Source organism: Scyliorhinus torazame, chromosome 16 (genome assembly GCF_047496885.1).
Source record: "Scyliorhinus torazame isolate Kashiwa2021f chromosome 16, sScyTor2.1, whole genome shotgun sequence".
Taxonomy (NCBI): domain Eukaryota; kingdom Metazoa; phylum Chordata; class Chondrichthyes; order Carcharhiniformes; family Scyliorhinidae; genus Scyliorhinus; species Scyliorhinus torazame.
In genome coordinates this window covers 42,508,761-42,526,260 of record NC_092722.1, presented here as the reverse complement: position 1 = coordinate 42,526,260, position 17,500 = coordinate 42,508,761, and the positions used below count along the sequence as shown (strand labels likewise).

Below are 17,500 nucleotides of genomic sequence, written 5' to 3'. Positions count from 1 at the left end.
AGATTCAGAAAAAAATATACAGAAACGGTAATGTTGAATTTGTCTGAAATTGGCTTCAAGGCTGACAAAATAGAAAAGATAAAATAATTGCAATTAATTAAATCAGCAATAAACTTTGCAGTTGAGTTCAAAGGCAATAGTTGCAGCATATTAACAAATGAATACTGGCAGGATTTCAGTTCTACACAACGTTTGACCTTCAGACCATGTCATAAAATGTTTTTGCCATTGCGTGTGCCACCTTCAAAGTCTTTTTCTCTTTGGCATTTTGGCCCATATTATCCCTGGCCAGTTGAATCCAGTATGACTCTGTGCATGGCTTATATTCTGAATGAGGTTCTGCTGGTTGGACTCGAGGGTGGTCATCTCCCTCTTCTTCACTGCTGTCATCGACCCCTCCTCATCTTCTCCAGCAGCTCCTTCACACTCTTCCTCATCCTGATCCAGCTACTCATGGGTCTTTGAATCAGTTTCCACCAGACCCTTCCATTCATCTATCTGATGCAGATCAATCCGTAAAGGACATTTAAAGTAAACTGTCTGTCTCCCACTTCAAACATTCCACCATAGATGTAAAACAGGCCATTTTTAATGGCTGCCATGGCACAGGACTGGGGAGATGGCTCAATGATGGGGCCAGTTTCAGAAGCATCCTCCTCCTCCACCTTCTCCTCACTTTCTGTACCTGCTTTGGCCTCAGGGTTGTGTATGATCTATTTTACAATCATGAGAGTACCATCTTCAGTAACAACTTCTTTCACTATTTCTGTGGAACACTGCAACTCTTGCCTTTTAGTTTTCACTTCTGTCCCTTCGTCCTCTCTTATTCCACGTCTTTGCTTTTTTTCTCCCCTTTGAATCCCTTTAACTCCCCAGCACACCATCGATTCTTCACTATATCATAAATATAAATGTCATTAAAAAGCTCTCCTTGAATATCTTCTTCCTCCTCTTCACCATACATACCGCCAAAAAGAATAGCACGGTTATTGGGGGAAACAGCCAGAGAGAATCCTGATCGTGGTGATGGCTTCACTCCTGTAGGGTTCATGCAAACCCAAGTCCATTTGTCTGCACTACCTTTTCCTTCACTTTTCAGGAGAAACATATCAATATAAACAATGCCCTTTTCTACATCTTTCTTTATTTGCTGTTTTAATAACCTCCATAAATGATCCCGTTGCCATTTGTAGTGGATACCATTTGACAACCTGGACCAGTTCCAGATGGAAATAACTTTGACCATGTGAGTGTATCCAGGTTAAAGGAGTAAATGTCATTGTAAGAAATAAAATCCCTTGTATTCTCATGGACTCCACCAAACACTAAGATCTGTCTTTTACAAGCAGCCATCCGATGTCCACTTCGACCTGAGATCCACCTGTTGCCTTGATTTGTTCCCATGTCTTAGTTGCAAGATGTAGCAGCCAAAGATCCTTATAATGGTAATGCAGTACCCAATTCAATTTTCTAATTAACGGACAATTTAAGGTGGCAAATCCACCTACCCTGCACATCTTTGGTTGTGGGGCAAAACCCACGCAAACGTGGGGAGAATGTACAAACTCCACACGGACCGTGACCCAGAGCCACCATGCTGCCCTAGACACCCAAAGTTGTCCACCATCTTGAGAAACCACCACAGCTGATGGGCAGAGCGAGGTGCTGGTGGATTTGGGATTTCCAATTTTGTCCATGAGTTCTTCTTGATGTTGTACAAATATAGTTCATTACAGTGAAAGGTCTTTTGGCAATTGAAATATTCACCCCCAAAGAGATTTAATACATTTTTCTCAGGGTAAGGTAAAAATGATGCATTCACACATGGCAAAGGAAGAGAACAGGCCACCCCTGTTACTTGGCTCTTTTTTGCATCAGGTTGCCTGAATTCAGCTATTCGTGTTTCTAGATCTTCCTCCTGCGACCGTTTCGAGGCATTTTTCTCCATTTTGGCTGCTATTTTATCAGCTCCCTTCCCCTTATCCTTTTTATTCTTTTTGTCCATGGTGCCATCCTCTCAATCCTCTCACTCCCTCTCTGCTGTTCCAGAATGCTATCTTTAATGGTCACTCCGATCAGTGGTGCTGCCTAACAGCCCACAGCCCCACCACAGAGGTATCGCGGCTCCCCCCGCCACCTGACAATCCTCTCCGGTATCATGACCCCCTTCCCTCCGCCAGCAGTGAAACCTCTCCACCAACAACACGGAATTACATCTCGCACTCCACCTGCAACACACACCAATGCCCCTGGGCCAGGTTGAATATTTCCCTGCGTTGACCATTGGGGGAGGGAGGGGTGCTAACAATACTATTCAAATGCGGCTCACACCCTTTGTGGCTGCGAGTCCCGTGACATCGAGGAAAATTGGGAAACGTGATCTCTCCGACAAGAATCGCTTTTCCCGATTCCCGTGGGATTTTCTGCCTGAGCCGCCAATCCTGCGATGGGGAGTGCAGGCGCAAAATCGTCTGCATAATGTGATCTAACCAGTGTGAGATGATATCCTGGAGGTCAGCTTGTAACTCTTGGTCCCAATGCAAGTACAGGAATGTGGTGATACTGGACTGAAGGCCCAGTGATTCTATGGTCAAATTTCACCATGGCAAATTGCTTTCACACTTCAGTCCAGTTATGACTTTGCATTGGGTACCTGCTGTTTGAGGGGATAATAAGCTTTATCCTCGTTTGCATTAACATCGGGCATTAACATGACAGCACGCAGCATTGTGGTTAGCACTATGGCTTCACAGCGCCAGGGTTCCAGGTTCGATTCCCGCTTGGATCACTGTCTGTGCGGAGTCCACACGTTCTACCCATGTTTGCGTGGGTTTCCTCCGGGTGCTCCAGTTTCCTCCAACAGTCCAAAGATGTGCAGGTTAGGTGCATTGGCCATGCTAAATTGCCCTTGGGTTAGATGGGGTTGCAGGGTTACGAGGATAGGGTGGAGGTGTGGGATTAAGTAGGGTGCTCTTTCCAAGAGCCGGTGCAGACTCAATGGGCCGAATAGCCTCCTTCTGCACTATAAATTCTATGATTCTGTGAACATCATTTGAAATGAGGAACGTTTTTTAAAAACATTAGAGTACCCAATTCTTTTTTTTTCCAATTAAGGGACAATTTAGCATGGCCAATCCACCTACCCTGCACATCTTTTGGGTTCAGTGGGGTGAGACCCACCCAGACACGGGGAGAATGTGCAAACTCGACATGGCCAGTGACCCGGGGCCAGGGTCGAACCCGGGTCTTCGCCACCATTAGGCAGCAGTGCTAACCACTACACCACCGTGCCGCCCACTGAAATAGGGAATGTGTTAAGGGGTTGAAAAATTTCAACAACACTTTTTATCACGCCTTTAATGTGGGGGGTATAGTAGCACAGTGGTTAGCACTGTTGCCTCACAGTGCCAGGGACCCAGGTTTGATTCCCAGCTTGGCTCTTTATGCAGTCTGCACATTCTCCTTATGTCTGCATGGGCTTCCTCCAGGTGCGTCGGTTTCCTCCCACAAGTCCCGAAAGACGTGCTTGTTAGGTGAATTGGACATTCTGAATTCTTCCTCCGATTACCTGAACAGGCACCAAATTTTCATAGGAACTTCATTGCAGTGTTAATATAAGCCTACTTGTGACACTAATAAAGATTCATATTATTATGTGCAGGAGCATTATTGGATAAAATTTAATCGTAGCCACATAAAGAGATATTAATACCACTAGCTCAGTGAAAGAGAGATGTTTTAAGGTGCATCTTAAATGATGAGTGAAAGAAAAGGTGGAGAAATTTAGGCAGGGAATTCCAGGACTTAGGGCCAAGAAGGCAGAAGTCATGGCTGTCAATGATGGAGCAATGAAAATCGGCAATGTCCAAGAGGCCAGAGTTTCAAAAGAGTATACCTTGATTGGTACAGTGTGTCAGCTGATGCACCATGTTGGTTAAAGCTTAAGTGGCTCATGATACAAATGCTTGTCCTTTTGACTTTTTTTTGGTAGCATTTTCCCCTAATTTTCTTACATCTTTTGATCTTGTTGATTTTTGGGTATTGTATTGATCAACAATAAATGTAGCCTGGAGGCCTGGATAAATGATATGGCTGGGTTCATAAAGTTGGAGAGGATTAAGTTCGCCTTGAGAGGGTCTGCGCAGGGGTTTTACAGGCGGTGGCAACCGTTCCTAGACTAGCTCGCGGAGCGTTAGAGGAAGGTTGGTCAGCAGCAGCAGCAACCTTGGGGGGGAGGGGGTGGAGGGGACGTCCTGGGAGGGGGGGGCGGGAAGAAGGGGGGACTGCCTGGGAGGGCGGATGAGCAAGAGATAACATGAAGGGTTGGGGAAACTGGCACGTACGGGTGAGGGCCAGTGTACAAAGCTGTGTAAATATATCATTTTGCCATGTATATATCTTGCTCTGCGCGATTTCTCGTTTTTGTTTGTTACGGCGGGGGGGGGGGGGGTTGTTATTGTTTGTAAGGGAGAAAAATTGTGTTAAAAAACTTTAATAAATATATTTTTAAAAAACAAACAATAAATGTAAATAATTTTTTTCAAATGTGTACTTTGTTCATGATTTATAAAAGTACATTATAAAACATTTTGCCTTGAAATTTGAAAGTGCAATAAAATTTGACTTGTCACCAATACAGTATGTTCCACTCTGAGGTGCTTCAATACAGTTCTGATACCCTTGATATCTACAATGTGCATGTCAAGTGTACAACCTGAGGATAAAACATTAGGAAATAATGTAAATCCTGCTGTGCAAGTCATATCGTGTTTGTGCATATAATGCACTTAAACTAAATCTGTTTGACACGCACATCATAGTGCATCTGGTGCCAGGCATGTTCAAAGCAGCACCCACAATGAGGGGTCTTATTCTTGTGGCTCTGAATCACATTTTTGTTCAACTGGATATTAGGTAGCAAAAGTCTAGATCCTAGAGATCGAAGGGTTTGCAAGGTCTCCTTATGGAAATAACGTGTGGCTCTAAACTCGAGAATATCCAGTTGAGATCCAAAGTTTGTAACATGGGAGCTAATAGAAATGTTGCACTGATGTAGTAGGGAATGCTTTTCTCTGTTTGGAATCTGATGTGTACTTTTGGGGCAGAGCAAAGAGAGTTTAATTCTGCACCAATCAATATTTTGGCCTGGATGTTCTTGCTGCTGAAAGAGGCAAAAGACATCCCCCCCCCCCTCACCTTAACAAGCACAGATAGTTAATGTATAGAATACGATGGCATTAAAACTTGTCTCATTGCTTCTATGCAGGGGCTGTTGAATTGGAAAACCTCCCTCTGAAGAGAGATGCCCTCAAAGAGTTGGATTTACCTTTTGAGGTGAAAGCAGGTAAGTTGAACTGTTCACATCACCTTTTTCCAGTCACTAGCTTCGTCAATACGCATTTCAGATCTGCGATGACTGTTAATGAATATGTGTGGCATGGATGTGGTTTCAGCATTGTCTTATATGTTGTGGTATTTTCTAAATCAGACCCAAGAAAATTAATATTGGTGTAATGTTTGAAGGGAAGGAAAAATTGGGGAGAACTCTTCTTCCCTGCTGTCCTTTGGAAAAAGCTGGAGATGAGCACTCGTTAAAGCTGTTCATTAAAGACACCAATTTTCCCAGATCCAGTTTGGAGATTTTATAAGTTGCAGATAGATTTTGGCTTTGAATGCAATGCCACGTACAAAGAATGAATATGTAAAACATATACATAACTTTTCAGGGTTTATTGGGAAGATAACGTTGCAGATCCCATTCTACCGGCCTCACGTGGAACCATGGGTAATATCCATCTCTGGACTCTATCTGATCGGTGCACCAGTTAAACAGTCTGAATTTGATGAAGAAACCGAGCGTTCACTGGACAGAGAGAGGAAGTGTGCGCTGCTGGATGCTCTGGAGGCTCAATGGAAGGTTGGTGTCAGATAGGTATAATTTAAAATGCTTGACATGAGCAGCAGTATGACAAGATATTTTAATGTGAATGTCCCTGCTGAGGCTGACAAATTTCCATGTGAAGCCTAATTAAACTTGAGCTTGTCAAACCTGTGATTGTCTGATGTGGCTTTAACATTGGTATGCAATTGTAGATTGCACTGTTGATCTCCATTCTTTTTCTTAGCTTTGATTTTTGCTTTACAAGTCCTTTTCAGGAAACAAAGGTTGTTGGATTATTCTAATGAATTTCCCATTCTAGTTTTTATATTTTTGTATGTCACAAAAAGTTGTGAAGGAGACATCCTCACCTTGCTTCCAGAGCTTCTTCCAGCTAGCCTCATTCTTTTTGCATCTCATGTCTTACGGTGAATTGGTGCATTCTTTGGGAAGTTCGTTTCATGGCTGAGAATTGTTAGAGGAAAAATTGGCAGGCTTTGAATTCTACGGGGAGTAACTCTCCTCCTGACTCCGCAAAGCCATCAGCTATTTACAAGGCAGTCAGGAGAATGACGAATACTCTCCACTTGCTATGTGCAGCTCCAAAAACATTGAAACTTGACACCATCTGGGATGAAGTAGACTGCCTTATTAGCACCCTAACCAATACCTTAAACATCCATTCCTTCCACCATTGACGCACAGTAGTAGCAATGTTTACCATATACAAGATGTACCGCAGGAACTCACCAAGCCTCAATGGCACCTTCCAAACCCTCTACCAACTAGAAAGACAAGGGCAGCAGATGCATAGGAACACTACGACCTGCAAGTTCCCCTACAAGTCACTCACCATCCTGACTTGGAACTATATCGTCATTCCTTCTGTCGCTGAATGCCCTTCCTATCGGCCCAGTGGATGCACCTACACCACAGGGACTGCAGCAGTTCAAGGTGGCTCACTTCCATCTTCCCTTGGCAATTAGGGATGGACAACAAATGCTGGCCTAGCCAGCGACACCCTGTGAAATAAATATTTGAAGCCTTAAATGGCACATCAAATATATTAAACATCACAGTAGCATGTTTAGACTGAGATGAACATACAGCACAAAGAGTAGAAAATAACCTCCTGGACTAAAAAGTTTGTCACTTACTGCTGTGTCACTTCTAAACACCCTTTTCCTTCTCTGGCCCCACCAACTAGGCACACAATGTACTGGGAGAGTTAAAAAAGAAAACTAGATGGGGAGGAACTTTATACCAATTTGGGAAGAAACTATGGGGAATTTCTGAGCTTGAAAGACAATTAAATAAGGCAGGAGACCACCATGATTAGAAGGCACATCACTATTGTACAGCTACCTTCTAGTTCAACTAACTTGGTCACATTCAGGAACTTGTCCAGCTCAATTATGAATGCTTGCAGCAAATCCATTCATTGCACATGCCAGCCACTTGTTCTTAGAAGTGAGAAATAATGCTTAACATCCAACCTGCTCTTAGCTTGTTTCATTTACATCTAGCTTGCATAGGCTGTCCATGTGGACGGAGTGTAATCCTTTCATTATTTTAAAAATTACAAAATCTCTTCAAAGTCAAAGGTGCTTTTTTAGAGTAACAGTCCCACTCTCTTAGCCTATTATGTTAAATTAGGTGCCAATTTAATTACCACCTCATGAACATTTTCCAGGTCCTCTACATTCTTGTTGAGGTCTGACAAAGGTCTGCTAACAAGAAAGAATCGTATTTCTTGTTTGTATTTAATTATCTTGGCAATGCATCCTGACTCTTTTATAATAGCCTCATGGCATCTTCAATAATTTGCATACTTTAATATCCAGATCCCCTTTGTGCTCAATGGCCCTAAGCACACATTTCTCCAGGGTGTGCACTCGCTTCAGATTATCCTTACCTAGGAGATAATTCTGCTTTCGCCTACATTAAAAGACTTCAGCTAGTTACGTATCCACTTGTCTAGTGCATCTCCATCTGCCTGTCGCCTGTTTTTCCCATCTAAGCTCCTCACACCCACATATGCCTTTTTATCATCCATGAACTTGTGGGCAGTTCTCACAGTGCCCTCATCCAGATGTTCATAAAGAAGGTGAAGGGCAAAGGCCTCAAAAACTAATCCTTCCTGGGCTCTGCTAAGACTGTTTCCCGTGGAAAAGCCATTGCCATAAATATGTTTGTCTATAAGAATACAATCAGTGACTTATCCAAACCAAAATCTACCTACCAATGCCGCAGTCTTTTGTGCAGCACCATGAACATCAAGCTGTACATTGTTGAGCAGGCTACTAATATCTAGCAACCTAGTAATATTTTCAGCTTGTTGAAACAGGAAGGTTTATGATCATAAAATCACTAAATGTTACAGCACCGAACAAGGCCATTTAGCCCATTTTGCCTGTGCTGACTTTCTAGTTGAGTTACCCAAGAATCCTATTCCCTATTCTTTCGCCATAGCCCTGCAATATTTCCATTCCCAAGTATTTATCTGATTTCCTTTTCAAAGTTGCTGCTGAATCTGCCTCCATCACTGTTTCAAACAGCGCATTCTAGATCACAACTTACTCATACGTTTTTGTTGCCCCTCGTGTTGCCAATCACCTAAAATCTGTGTCCTCAGGTTCTGCCACTGGGGCCAGTCTCTCTTTATATATTCTTACCAAAACCAATCATGATTTTGATCACCTCTATCAATCTCCTCTTTGCTCTAAGGAGGGCAACACCAGCTCTTTAACCTCGCCACATAACTGAATTTTCTCATCTCTCGTACCAATGGAGTAAATCTCTTCTAGAACCTCTCTAAGGTGTTGACAACCTTCCTAAAATGTGAATAGAATTGGACACCACTCCAGCTGGAAGGTCTAATCTGTGTTTTATAATCACTTATTGTAACATCCTTGATTTTGAAGCTGGTGCACTGTTCATGCATTAAAAAAAAAATTGAAAATAAATTTAGAGTACCCAATTCATATTTTCCAATTAAGCAGCAATTTAGCGTGGCCAATCCACCTAGCTTGCACATCTTTGGGTTGTGAGGGTGAAACCCACGCAAACACGGGGAGAATGTGCAAACTCCACATGGACAGTGACCCAGAGCCGGGGTCGAACCTGGGACCTCGGCGCCGTGAGGCAGCAGGGCTAACCCACTGTGCTACCATGCTGCCCGCACTATTCATGCATGACCCCTGTACATTTTTTCACGGTCTTCTCAACCTGTCCTGCACATTCAAAAATATGTGTGCTTACTTATCCTCCCTATTTCCTCAATTTAGTTTAATATTACCTCACCTCGTTCTTCCTACCGAAATGTATCACCTCACACTTCTCTAAATCAAATTTCATTTGCCATGTGTTTGCCCATTTCACCAGTCTGTTTATGCCCGCCCAAAGTTTTTTTTTCCATTGTCCTCATTGCTTACTACACTGAGTTTTGTATCATCTGCAAACTTTGCAATTATGCCCATGTTCTCAAGTTCAATTTATTAACATATATGAACAATAACAGGTGGTCCTAATACCACTAATCTCTGATTCCTGTCCCTTAGCCAATTTCATTTTGAAATAGCCACTGGCACTTTAATGCCATGGGCTTTAAGTGAATTTTGGTGAGACCTTGCTCTCAGAATTAGATGAAGATATTGTACGAATGAATGCATAGTTCAATATTTTAATGCCACTGGTAAGATTGCAAACTTTAAGAGTCCATACTGTTTCCTTCACACAGCCAAACTTCAAAGCCTTTGTGTGCAAATTAAAAAGCAAGAAAAACTATAATTATTTCTGTCACAATTATTTCTGTCAAATCTCCATAATCACAAAATCTTAGTAATCATGTAATTGTTACTTGATTGAACGCTAGTGGAATCATGTAATTTAAATGAACAAAATACTAAAATTGCTTGCATTGGTTTAAGCATTGCCAGTGTCGGCCTAATTTCCACTGAAGCCAAGACATTTAAGGAATAACGAAAGAGAGATTAAAAAGATTTCAAACAGTAAATTTTGAAACGTTTTTGCTGGTTGGTGAAATGGTAACAAAGAAGCACAAAATGAGGGTTATTACTGCAAGCCTAAAGGAACTGATCAGACACTTTGAAGTAAGTTATTACAGTCCGAAATGCACTACCACAAATAGCTATGGAAGCATATAATTTTGAGAGTGAATTAGATAAATGCTTCAGGAAAGATATTAAAAGGTTTGGGGAAAGAACAAGAGGATGGCTTTAAAGTAAATGTCTCCAACATGGAGCTAGTACCTGCACAGATATAATAGTACCAGTGACAACCTGGGATGTAATTTCAATTAATGTTGATACTTTGCTGTGTATATTGCATTCCTTGTAGGCACTAAAATGGTTTGTTTTGCTTGATAATTTTATTTCAGAGTAACCAGCAGCAGAAAGGTGAATCCTACTGGTACTCTGCTACTGCCTCCATGGTAACCAGGATTGTGGAAAATGTGGAGGTGAGTTGGAAAATGGTCATTTAAATGGTCTTCACTTTTATATAAAGACATAAGTTAATTTTTTTGCTTTCAGAAGTGATTTCTGCTGCAGTGACCGTTGAAGATCTGACTTGATTCTGAAATATTGTATCTCTGCATTTTTAATGTGAAGGATGTTGTAATGGACACGTGCCATCCTTCACTGTTTCTGATTAATATGTATGAGTTAAACATGTCTATTAAATTTGGAATCCTTCCAATTGTCTGGTGTGGCTGGAGGCATAGCCCAGGTCAGATTGTGGCAGTCTGGAGTTCTTTCAACTCCACTGAATTAAAAGTAGGATATTGTAATTGGTCTCAGCAAACTTGTTTTCTGCTTCTAATCATTATCCAGTGACCTGTGTGTTCAGGTGCAGTTTTATGTGTGGTGTCTTGTGAGAACAGGATTGAGCTAGGCTGAGCTGCCTATGATACAGATCGGGATCATTTCAGAATAAATTATATATTTTATCTCTTTAAGAATTCATGACTAGGCCAAGTAGTTAGAGCAATTGTAAACTTTGAAGAGAACTTTGTATTTGTACAGGGGACAGTGAGGAATACAGTGGCCTGTCTTGAGTGCAGTTGTGACTTTAAAAAGGAGCGTTTAGGGAGGTGTTGTATTTCTTGTTTGTATGAGCGTGTGTAAACAGTCCTCTGTCAGTGCAAAATGGTTTGGTAATTTCTTCAATTCAGTTTGCCATGGCAAGAAAGTAGTAGAACCCTTGGGCTGGTTTCTCTGTTTTTGGGACTATGTCCCCCACGCCGTCGGGAAAGCTGTGGTCTTTTCGCCAGAAAAACTGGTGTCAAAAGGCCACCGATTCCCCGTTTTGCTGGGGGCCAGCAGGCAACAGTTGTAGAGCTCGCAGCTGTAGCTGCCGATACGGCCCCCCGCACGTCCGGGTCAGAGGCGTGCATATGCACGGCGGCAGCTTCCAGCAGCCACGCTGTACTCCATGGCAGACTCAGTCCGCGGACCTGTGCCCCGCATCAGCCACTCGCGCCCCCCGGATCGCCCACATACATTGTCCCCAGCTCCAAATGAAGCCCCTCCCTGCCCGCCGATTGGTCCTCCCCCGACTGGCGGCCCCGGAAGAGTCCGCAGCTGCCACGCAACGATAAAGGTCAGCGGAAGCATGAGAGGTCCACGCCGTCGGGAATTCTGTCGGTTGGAGATGGAGCATCGCAGGGTGGGCCTCAGGCAATGGCCTGAGGCGGTGGATACTTGGCGGGAGTACGACTATTTTCAGGGGGGGTGGAGAATTGAAGAACTGGTGCCTCTCCTCCAAAATGGATTCCCCGCCCCATCGCCAAACGCGATTTCGGCGTCGGGTTGCGGAGAATCTAGCCACTTATCTGTAATGCCTGTCCCACCAGAAAGGCCATTGTTTTTTTTTAAATTTAGAGTATCCAATTTTTTATACCAATTAAGGGGCAATTTAGCATGGCCAGTTCACCTACTCCACATATCTTTTTGGGTTGGGGGTGAGACCCTCACAGACATGGGGAGAATGTGCAAACTCCACACGGACAGTGACCCGGGGCCAGGATCAAAACCAGGTCCTTGGCGCTGTGAGGCGGTAGTGCTAACCACCATGCCGCTCAAGAAAGGCCATTGTTGACGGTGAAAGTTTAACTTTGGCTGAGATTTGTTAGGATATACTTGAGATCGGGGCAGCACGGTGGCGCAGTGGTTAGCACAGCTGCCTCACGGCTCCGAGGTTCGATCCCGGCTCTGGGTCACTGTCTGTGTGGAGTTTGCACATTCTCCTCGTATTTGCCTGGGTTTCGCCCCCACAACCCAAAAGATGTTCAGGGTAGGTGGATTGGCTACGCTTCATTGCCCTTAATTGGAAAAACTGAATTGGTACTCTAAATTCAGTTTAAAAAATGGATATACTTGAGATCTTGTACTTTAGGGGAATATTTTTGATGTCTATCTTGATTGTCAGTCAAACCGGATATATATATATATATGTACATTAGCAATTTGCCACTCACCAACCCCACGCCGCCGGGAAACCCCCAGGCGCCGGCTAAACAGAATCCCGTCGGCAGAGAATCCCGCCCAGTAACTCTAGAAATGGAAGTGGAAAATTGCGATGGAAGATGGGAACATTAGCCTTGCTGTTGGTACCGGGGTTAATTCGAGGTTGCTGGGCATACGGAGCTGATTAATGTTTATCTTTGCTTCTGGGAGCTAAGCATCTGATTCCATTCGATGAAATCACCATTAAATCTGTTGTTTCATGTGGATTTTATTTTGTACTCATTAAGCAAAACTATAGTAGTAAACCTGTACTCAGTAATGCAATAAATTGGTTATGCATTTTTATGCCATTCAATGATAGGTGATTTTGTTTTTGAATTGATTTTGACTGCAGTGCAAGAAGGAACTTGTTTTTATATTGTGTAGCTCACATCGTTGGGATATGTTGAGTGCTTTACAGACAAATTATTTTTGAAATTCAGAAACCTGTGCAGACATAATTCTAGAAGGACTTATTTGCAGTACAATTGTAGACTTGAGAAGTAGAATGATTATCAAATCTGTTTTCTTCCCCTATTCCACCCCCCCCCCAACCCTTCTAGTTGAAGGTGCGAAATGTCCATTTACGTTTCGAAGATGACATCACCAACCCTGACCATCCATTTGCATTTGGGATCTGTATCAAGAGTGTGTCTGTGCAGAATGCAGAAGACGAGTTGGTAAGTGCCAACATCAAGGCAGTGAATGGCAGCATTTATATTATTTTTTTCAAAATTTAGAGTGCCTAATTATTTTGTTCCAATTAAGGGGCAATTTAGCGTGGCCAATCTACCTACCCTGCACATCTTTTTGGGTTGTGGGGGTGAGACTCACACAGACACTGGGAGAATGTGCAAACGCCACACGGACAGTGACTCGGGGCCGAGGTCGAACCCAGGTCTTCAGTGCTGTAAGGCAGATGTACTAACCACTGCACCATCGTGCTGTCCTTGTATCGATTTAAAAAAAAAAAATTTGGAGTACACAATTCATTTTTTCCAAATTAAGGGGCAATTTAGCGTGGCCAATCCACCTACCCTGCACATCTTTGGGTTGTGGGGGCGAAACCCACACAAACACGGGGAGAACGTGCAAACTCCACACGGACAGTGACCCAGAGCCAGGATTGAACATTGGACCTCGACGCCGTGAGGCAGCAGTGCTACCACTGCGCCACCGTGCTGCCACATATCAATGTTTTTAATAGTTTCATGGGATTTAAGCATCATTTGCAAGGTCAGCACGTATTGTTCCCTAATTGTATGAGAGCTGCCTCCTTGAATGCTGCACTCCATATATACCTGTAATGCTGTTGGAGAGAACGTTCAAGGATTTTGACTCCGTGACGTGAAGGAACTGTGTTAATTCCAAACATAACTCGAGTACAGTGAGGCATGTATGCTGCAGGCCATCCTATACATAGGTGCAAGTTAAATCTGAGTGGACTATATATGCTTGCTGTTGCCTCCTCTAAATGTAGTGCCATGATCTGTTTAATTTTCCCATCTATTAATGAAAATTGTTCATTGGAATCACTTTTCTAAGCTAGTCTAAAATTAGTAATTTAAGATGAATAGCGAGGGGCATTGAAATCATTCTTTATCCAATATACCAATCTGACCCAATCACATTCTAATGTGTTAAGAAGTCATATCCACTTGCCAGATATGTAATCATCAGATTTCTGCCTGGACCATTGACATAAACACAAACAATCAACTGCAAATAACATAGCTTTCTTGGTAACCATCAGTTTCAAAGTATGCAAAGTGCTTTTGATCTTTTGACAACCTTGAAACAGGAGTAGGCCATTTAACCCCTTAAGGCTCTTCTGCCATTCAGTGAGTTCAGAGCTGACCGGTGACCTAACTTCCTAAGCCTGACTTTTCTCCGTCTCCATCAACATCTGGCTGAATCACAGTCTGGTAAGGTATCTGCTCGGCCCAAGTCCGTAAGAACATAGAACATACAGTGCAGAAGGAGACCATTCGGCCCATCGAGTCGGCACCGACCCACTTAAGCCCTCACTTCCACCTTAGCCCCGCAACCCACTAACCCCTCCTAACTTTTTTTTTTGGACACTAAGGGCAATTTAGCATGGCCAATCCACCTAGCCTGCACATCTTTGGATTGTGATGTGAGACCCACGCAAACATGGGGAGAACGTGCAGACTCCGCACAGACAGTGACCCAGCGGGGAATCGAACCTGGGACCCTGGCTCTGTGAAGCTACAGTGCTAGTCACTTGTGTTACCGTGCTGCCGTCACTGTAGTAAGAAACTACAGAGAGTTGTGAACACAGCGCAGTCTATCACACAAAACTACCTCCCGTCCATTGACTCTGTCTACTCCTCCTTGGGAAAGCAGGCAGCATTTGGGACGGTACAGTGGCAGGGTGGTTAGCACTGCTGCCTCAGCACCAGGGACCCGGGTTCAATTCTGACCTTGAGTCACTGTCTGTGTGGAGTTTGTACATTCTCCCTGGGTGCTCCGGTTTGCTCCCACAGTCCAAAAATGTACAGGCACGATGAATTGGCCATGCTAAAATGCCCCTTAGTGTCCAGGGATGTGTAAATTAGGCTATGGGGTTGTAGGGATGGGGCGGGTGGACATGGGTTGAGTGCTCATTTGAACGGTCGGTGCAGACTCGATGGGCCGAATGGTTTCCTTCTATGCTGTAGGGCTCCTATGATTAATAATCAAAGACCAATCCCACCCGCGTTATTCCCTCTTCCAACCTCTTCCATCGGGCAGGAGATACAAAAGTCAGAGAACACACACTAACAGGTTCAAAAACAGCTTCTTCCCTGCTGTTACCAGGCTCCTGAATGGCCCTCTCTTGGACTGAACTGATCTCTTCACACATCTTCTCTACTGAGTAGTGCTACATTCCATATGCTTTACCCGATGCCTGTGTCTGTGTATTTACATTGTGTATTTATGTATGTCCTATGTTTTTTCATGTATGGAATGATCTGGGCTGTACGCAGAACAATACTTTTCACTGAACCTCCGTGCACGTGACAAATCAAATCAAATTAAACACCTTTCATGAACAAAAGCTATCAAGTTCAGGTTTAAACTGAACAATTACTTTACATTAATTGCCATTTGTGTAAATGAGATCCAAACTTCTACCATTCCTTGCATGTAAAAATGTTTCTCAACTTCACTCCTGGAAACAACACTCCTGGAAGCAGAAGCAAAATACTGCAGATGTTGCAAATCCTGAAAGATCTGATTTGAATTCTTCAGGTTATGCCTCCTAATCCTAGTACCCCCACCCACCAACCAATGGAAATAGTTTCTGTCTGTGTCCCGTCAGTTCCCCATAATATTTTGAAAACTTTGGTCAAATAGCCCCTTAACCATATATATTCCAAGAAATGCAATCTTAGTTCATGCAAACTTGTATTATAATTTAACCCCTTTAAATCCAGGTATTACTCTGGTAAATTACAGTGCTCACGTGTCCAGAACTGCTCACAGTACTTGAGGTGTGGTTTAACTATACCTTTGTATAGTCTTGACTTTGTATCTAGTTCTTCAGATATAAAGGTCAGCATTCCATCAGCTTTTTTGATTACTTTCTGTATCTGTCAGTTTAATGATTTATGTCCATGGACCCAAGTCCCTTTGGCCAGCCACTGTTTCAAGCTTTTCACCATTTTAGAAAGTACTCTGTTCTGCCCTTTTTAGGTCCAAAGTGGGTGACCTTGCACTTGCATGCATTGAAATCCATTTGCCACAGTTTTGGGTTAATCTATTAATATACCTTTATAATTTTACGCACCATCCACATTGCTTCCAGTGCCATCAATGTTTGTGTCATCAGCAAACTTGGCTACGTGGCTTTCTATCCCACAGCTGTGGGATAGTAAATATGGTGAAGAGCTGAGCCAAATGGATTCTTGGAAGGTCACCAGTAACCTGTCCTGACAATTAGAGTACTTGTGAATTATCCACACTCCGACCGCTGCTGCTCAGCCAATTTCCTAACTAGGTTAATAATTTCCCTTCAATTCCACCTGCTTCAATTTTAATCCATGAGGGACTTTATTAAATGCCTCCTGAAACTCTATATAAAAACATTCAAAGACTCTCCTGTCTTACTTTAGTCACCTCTTCAAAAAGATTTGATCAGGTTCATCCAACATGACCTGCCTTTTTCAAATTGTAAGAGATCTACCATGCGGAATTAGTGAGGAACTTGCGACACTAAAACTCTGTAGAAATTTGCATTAAAACTTCTCGGATGCAAACAAGAATCATTTATTGCCTCTGTTTGATTACAATTGAGAGTCACTTAAATCTTATTCTCTAATAAGTCCGGCTAGCAAAAAGGACTTAAAGAGAAGCAACTTGGACACAATTTAACTTTTAAAATAATACAAAATTGTTTCTTGCTTACGGCACAGCAGCTTGCATTTACTTCAAGAGTTAGAGTGGAAAAGTGAAAAATAGAGAGAGCGAATAGTTTAGATCAAAGTATAGAATGATCCGGATAAAGATGGCTGTACGCACCTTCACGGTTATAGGAAATCATATCAGTCTTTAGCCATCTATCTACATCTCTAAGTCATCCTAATTGGTTTGGGTTAGAATCAAATGAGTTTGATTTGACGTTTAGCTGTCAATCTTTAATGTACAACATTAGCTTCAAATGTTTCATGTCTGAATACTTGTGCATGTTATGGAATGCAATTCTGTGCAGTTATTACAACCAGTTTAAACTGGACTTCTGCTGACTTAGCTGTTAGCGAGATTGTAGACAATAGCGCCTTAATGTTGCTATGGTGCTTGCCTTGTCCTTGGATGATATCTGGTACGGCTTGTGTTTTAACGTCACACTGTCTTGCAAATGTATTTGCTAGAACAAATATGTGAATTATGCTGTGTCATGCTGTTCTGTCATCTGTTTTGAGATGACCTGAGATTATGAGTGAATTTAAATGGGTATTTAAAACTGGAGCTTAATATTTTACACTAAATAGCCATCTTTTACCTATCAGGTGTATTAGAAAATAGTTGGTTTCTACACAAATCCATGCTGGTTTCTTTCCCGTCCGCTTATCTGGCCTGCTGTCTAAGGGAA

The 17,500-nt window shown here is 42.8% G+C and overlaps 1 protein-coding gene and 1 pseudogene across 3 annotated transcripts in view; one reads left to right on the top strand and one right to left on the bottom strand.

Moving 5' to 3' along the window:
- Positions 1–17,500, top strand: part of vps13d (vacuolar protein sorting 13 homolog D) — a 333,180-nt gene that overhangs the window by 8,309 nt on the left and 307,371 nt on the right. For all 3 annotated transcript variants that reach the window (XM_072478413.1, XM_072478411.1, XM_072478412.1), the window contains exons 2-5: positions 5,267–5,344; positions 5,727–5,917; positions 10,278–10,358; positions 12,969–13,085. In XM_072478413.1, coding sequence (XP_072334514.1) covers positions 5,267–5,344; positions 5,727–5,917; positions 10,278–10,358; positions 12,969–13,085 — 467 coding nt within the window. The remainder of the gene's footprint in view (positions 1–5,266; positions 5,345–5,726; positions 5,918–10,277; positions 10,359–12,968; positions 13,086–17,500) is intronic.
- LOC140392358 (kelch domain-containing protein 4-like) lies at positions 200–2,005 on the bottom strand (annotated as a pseudogene).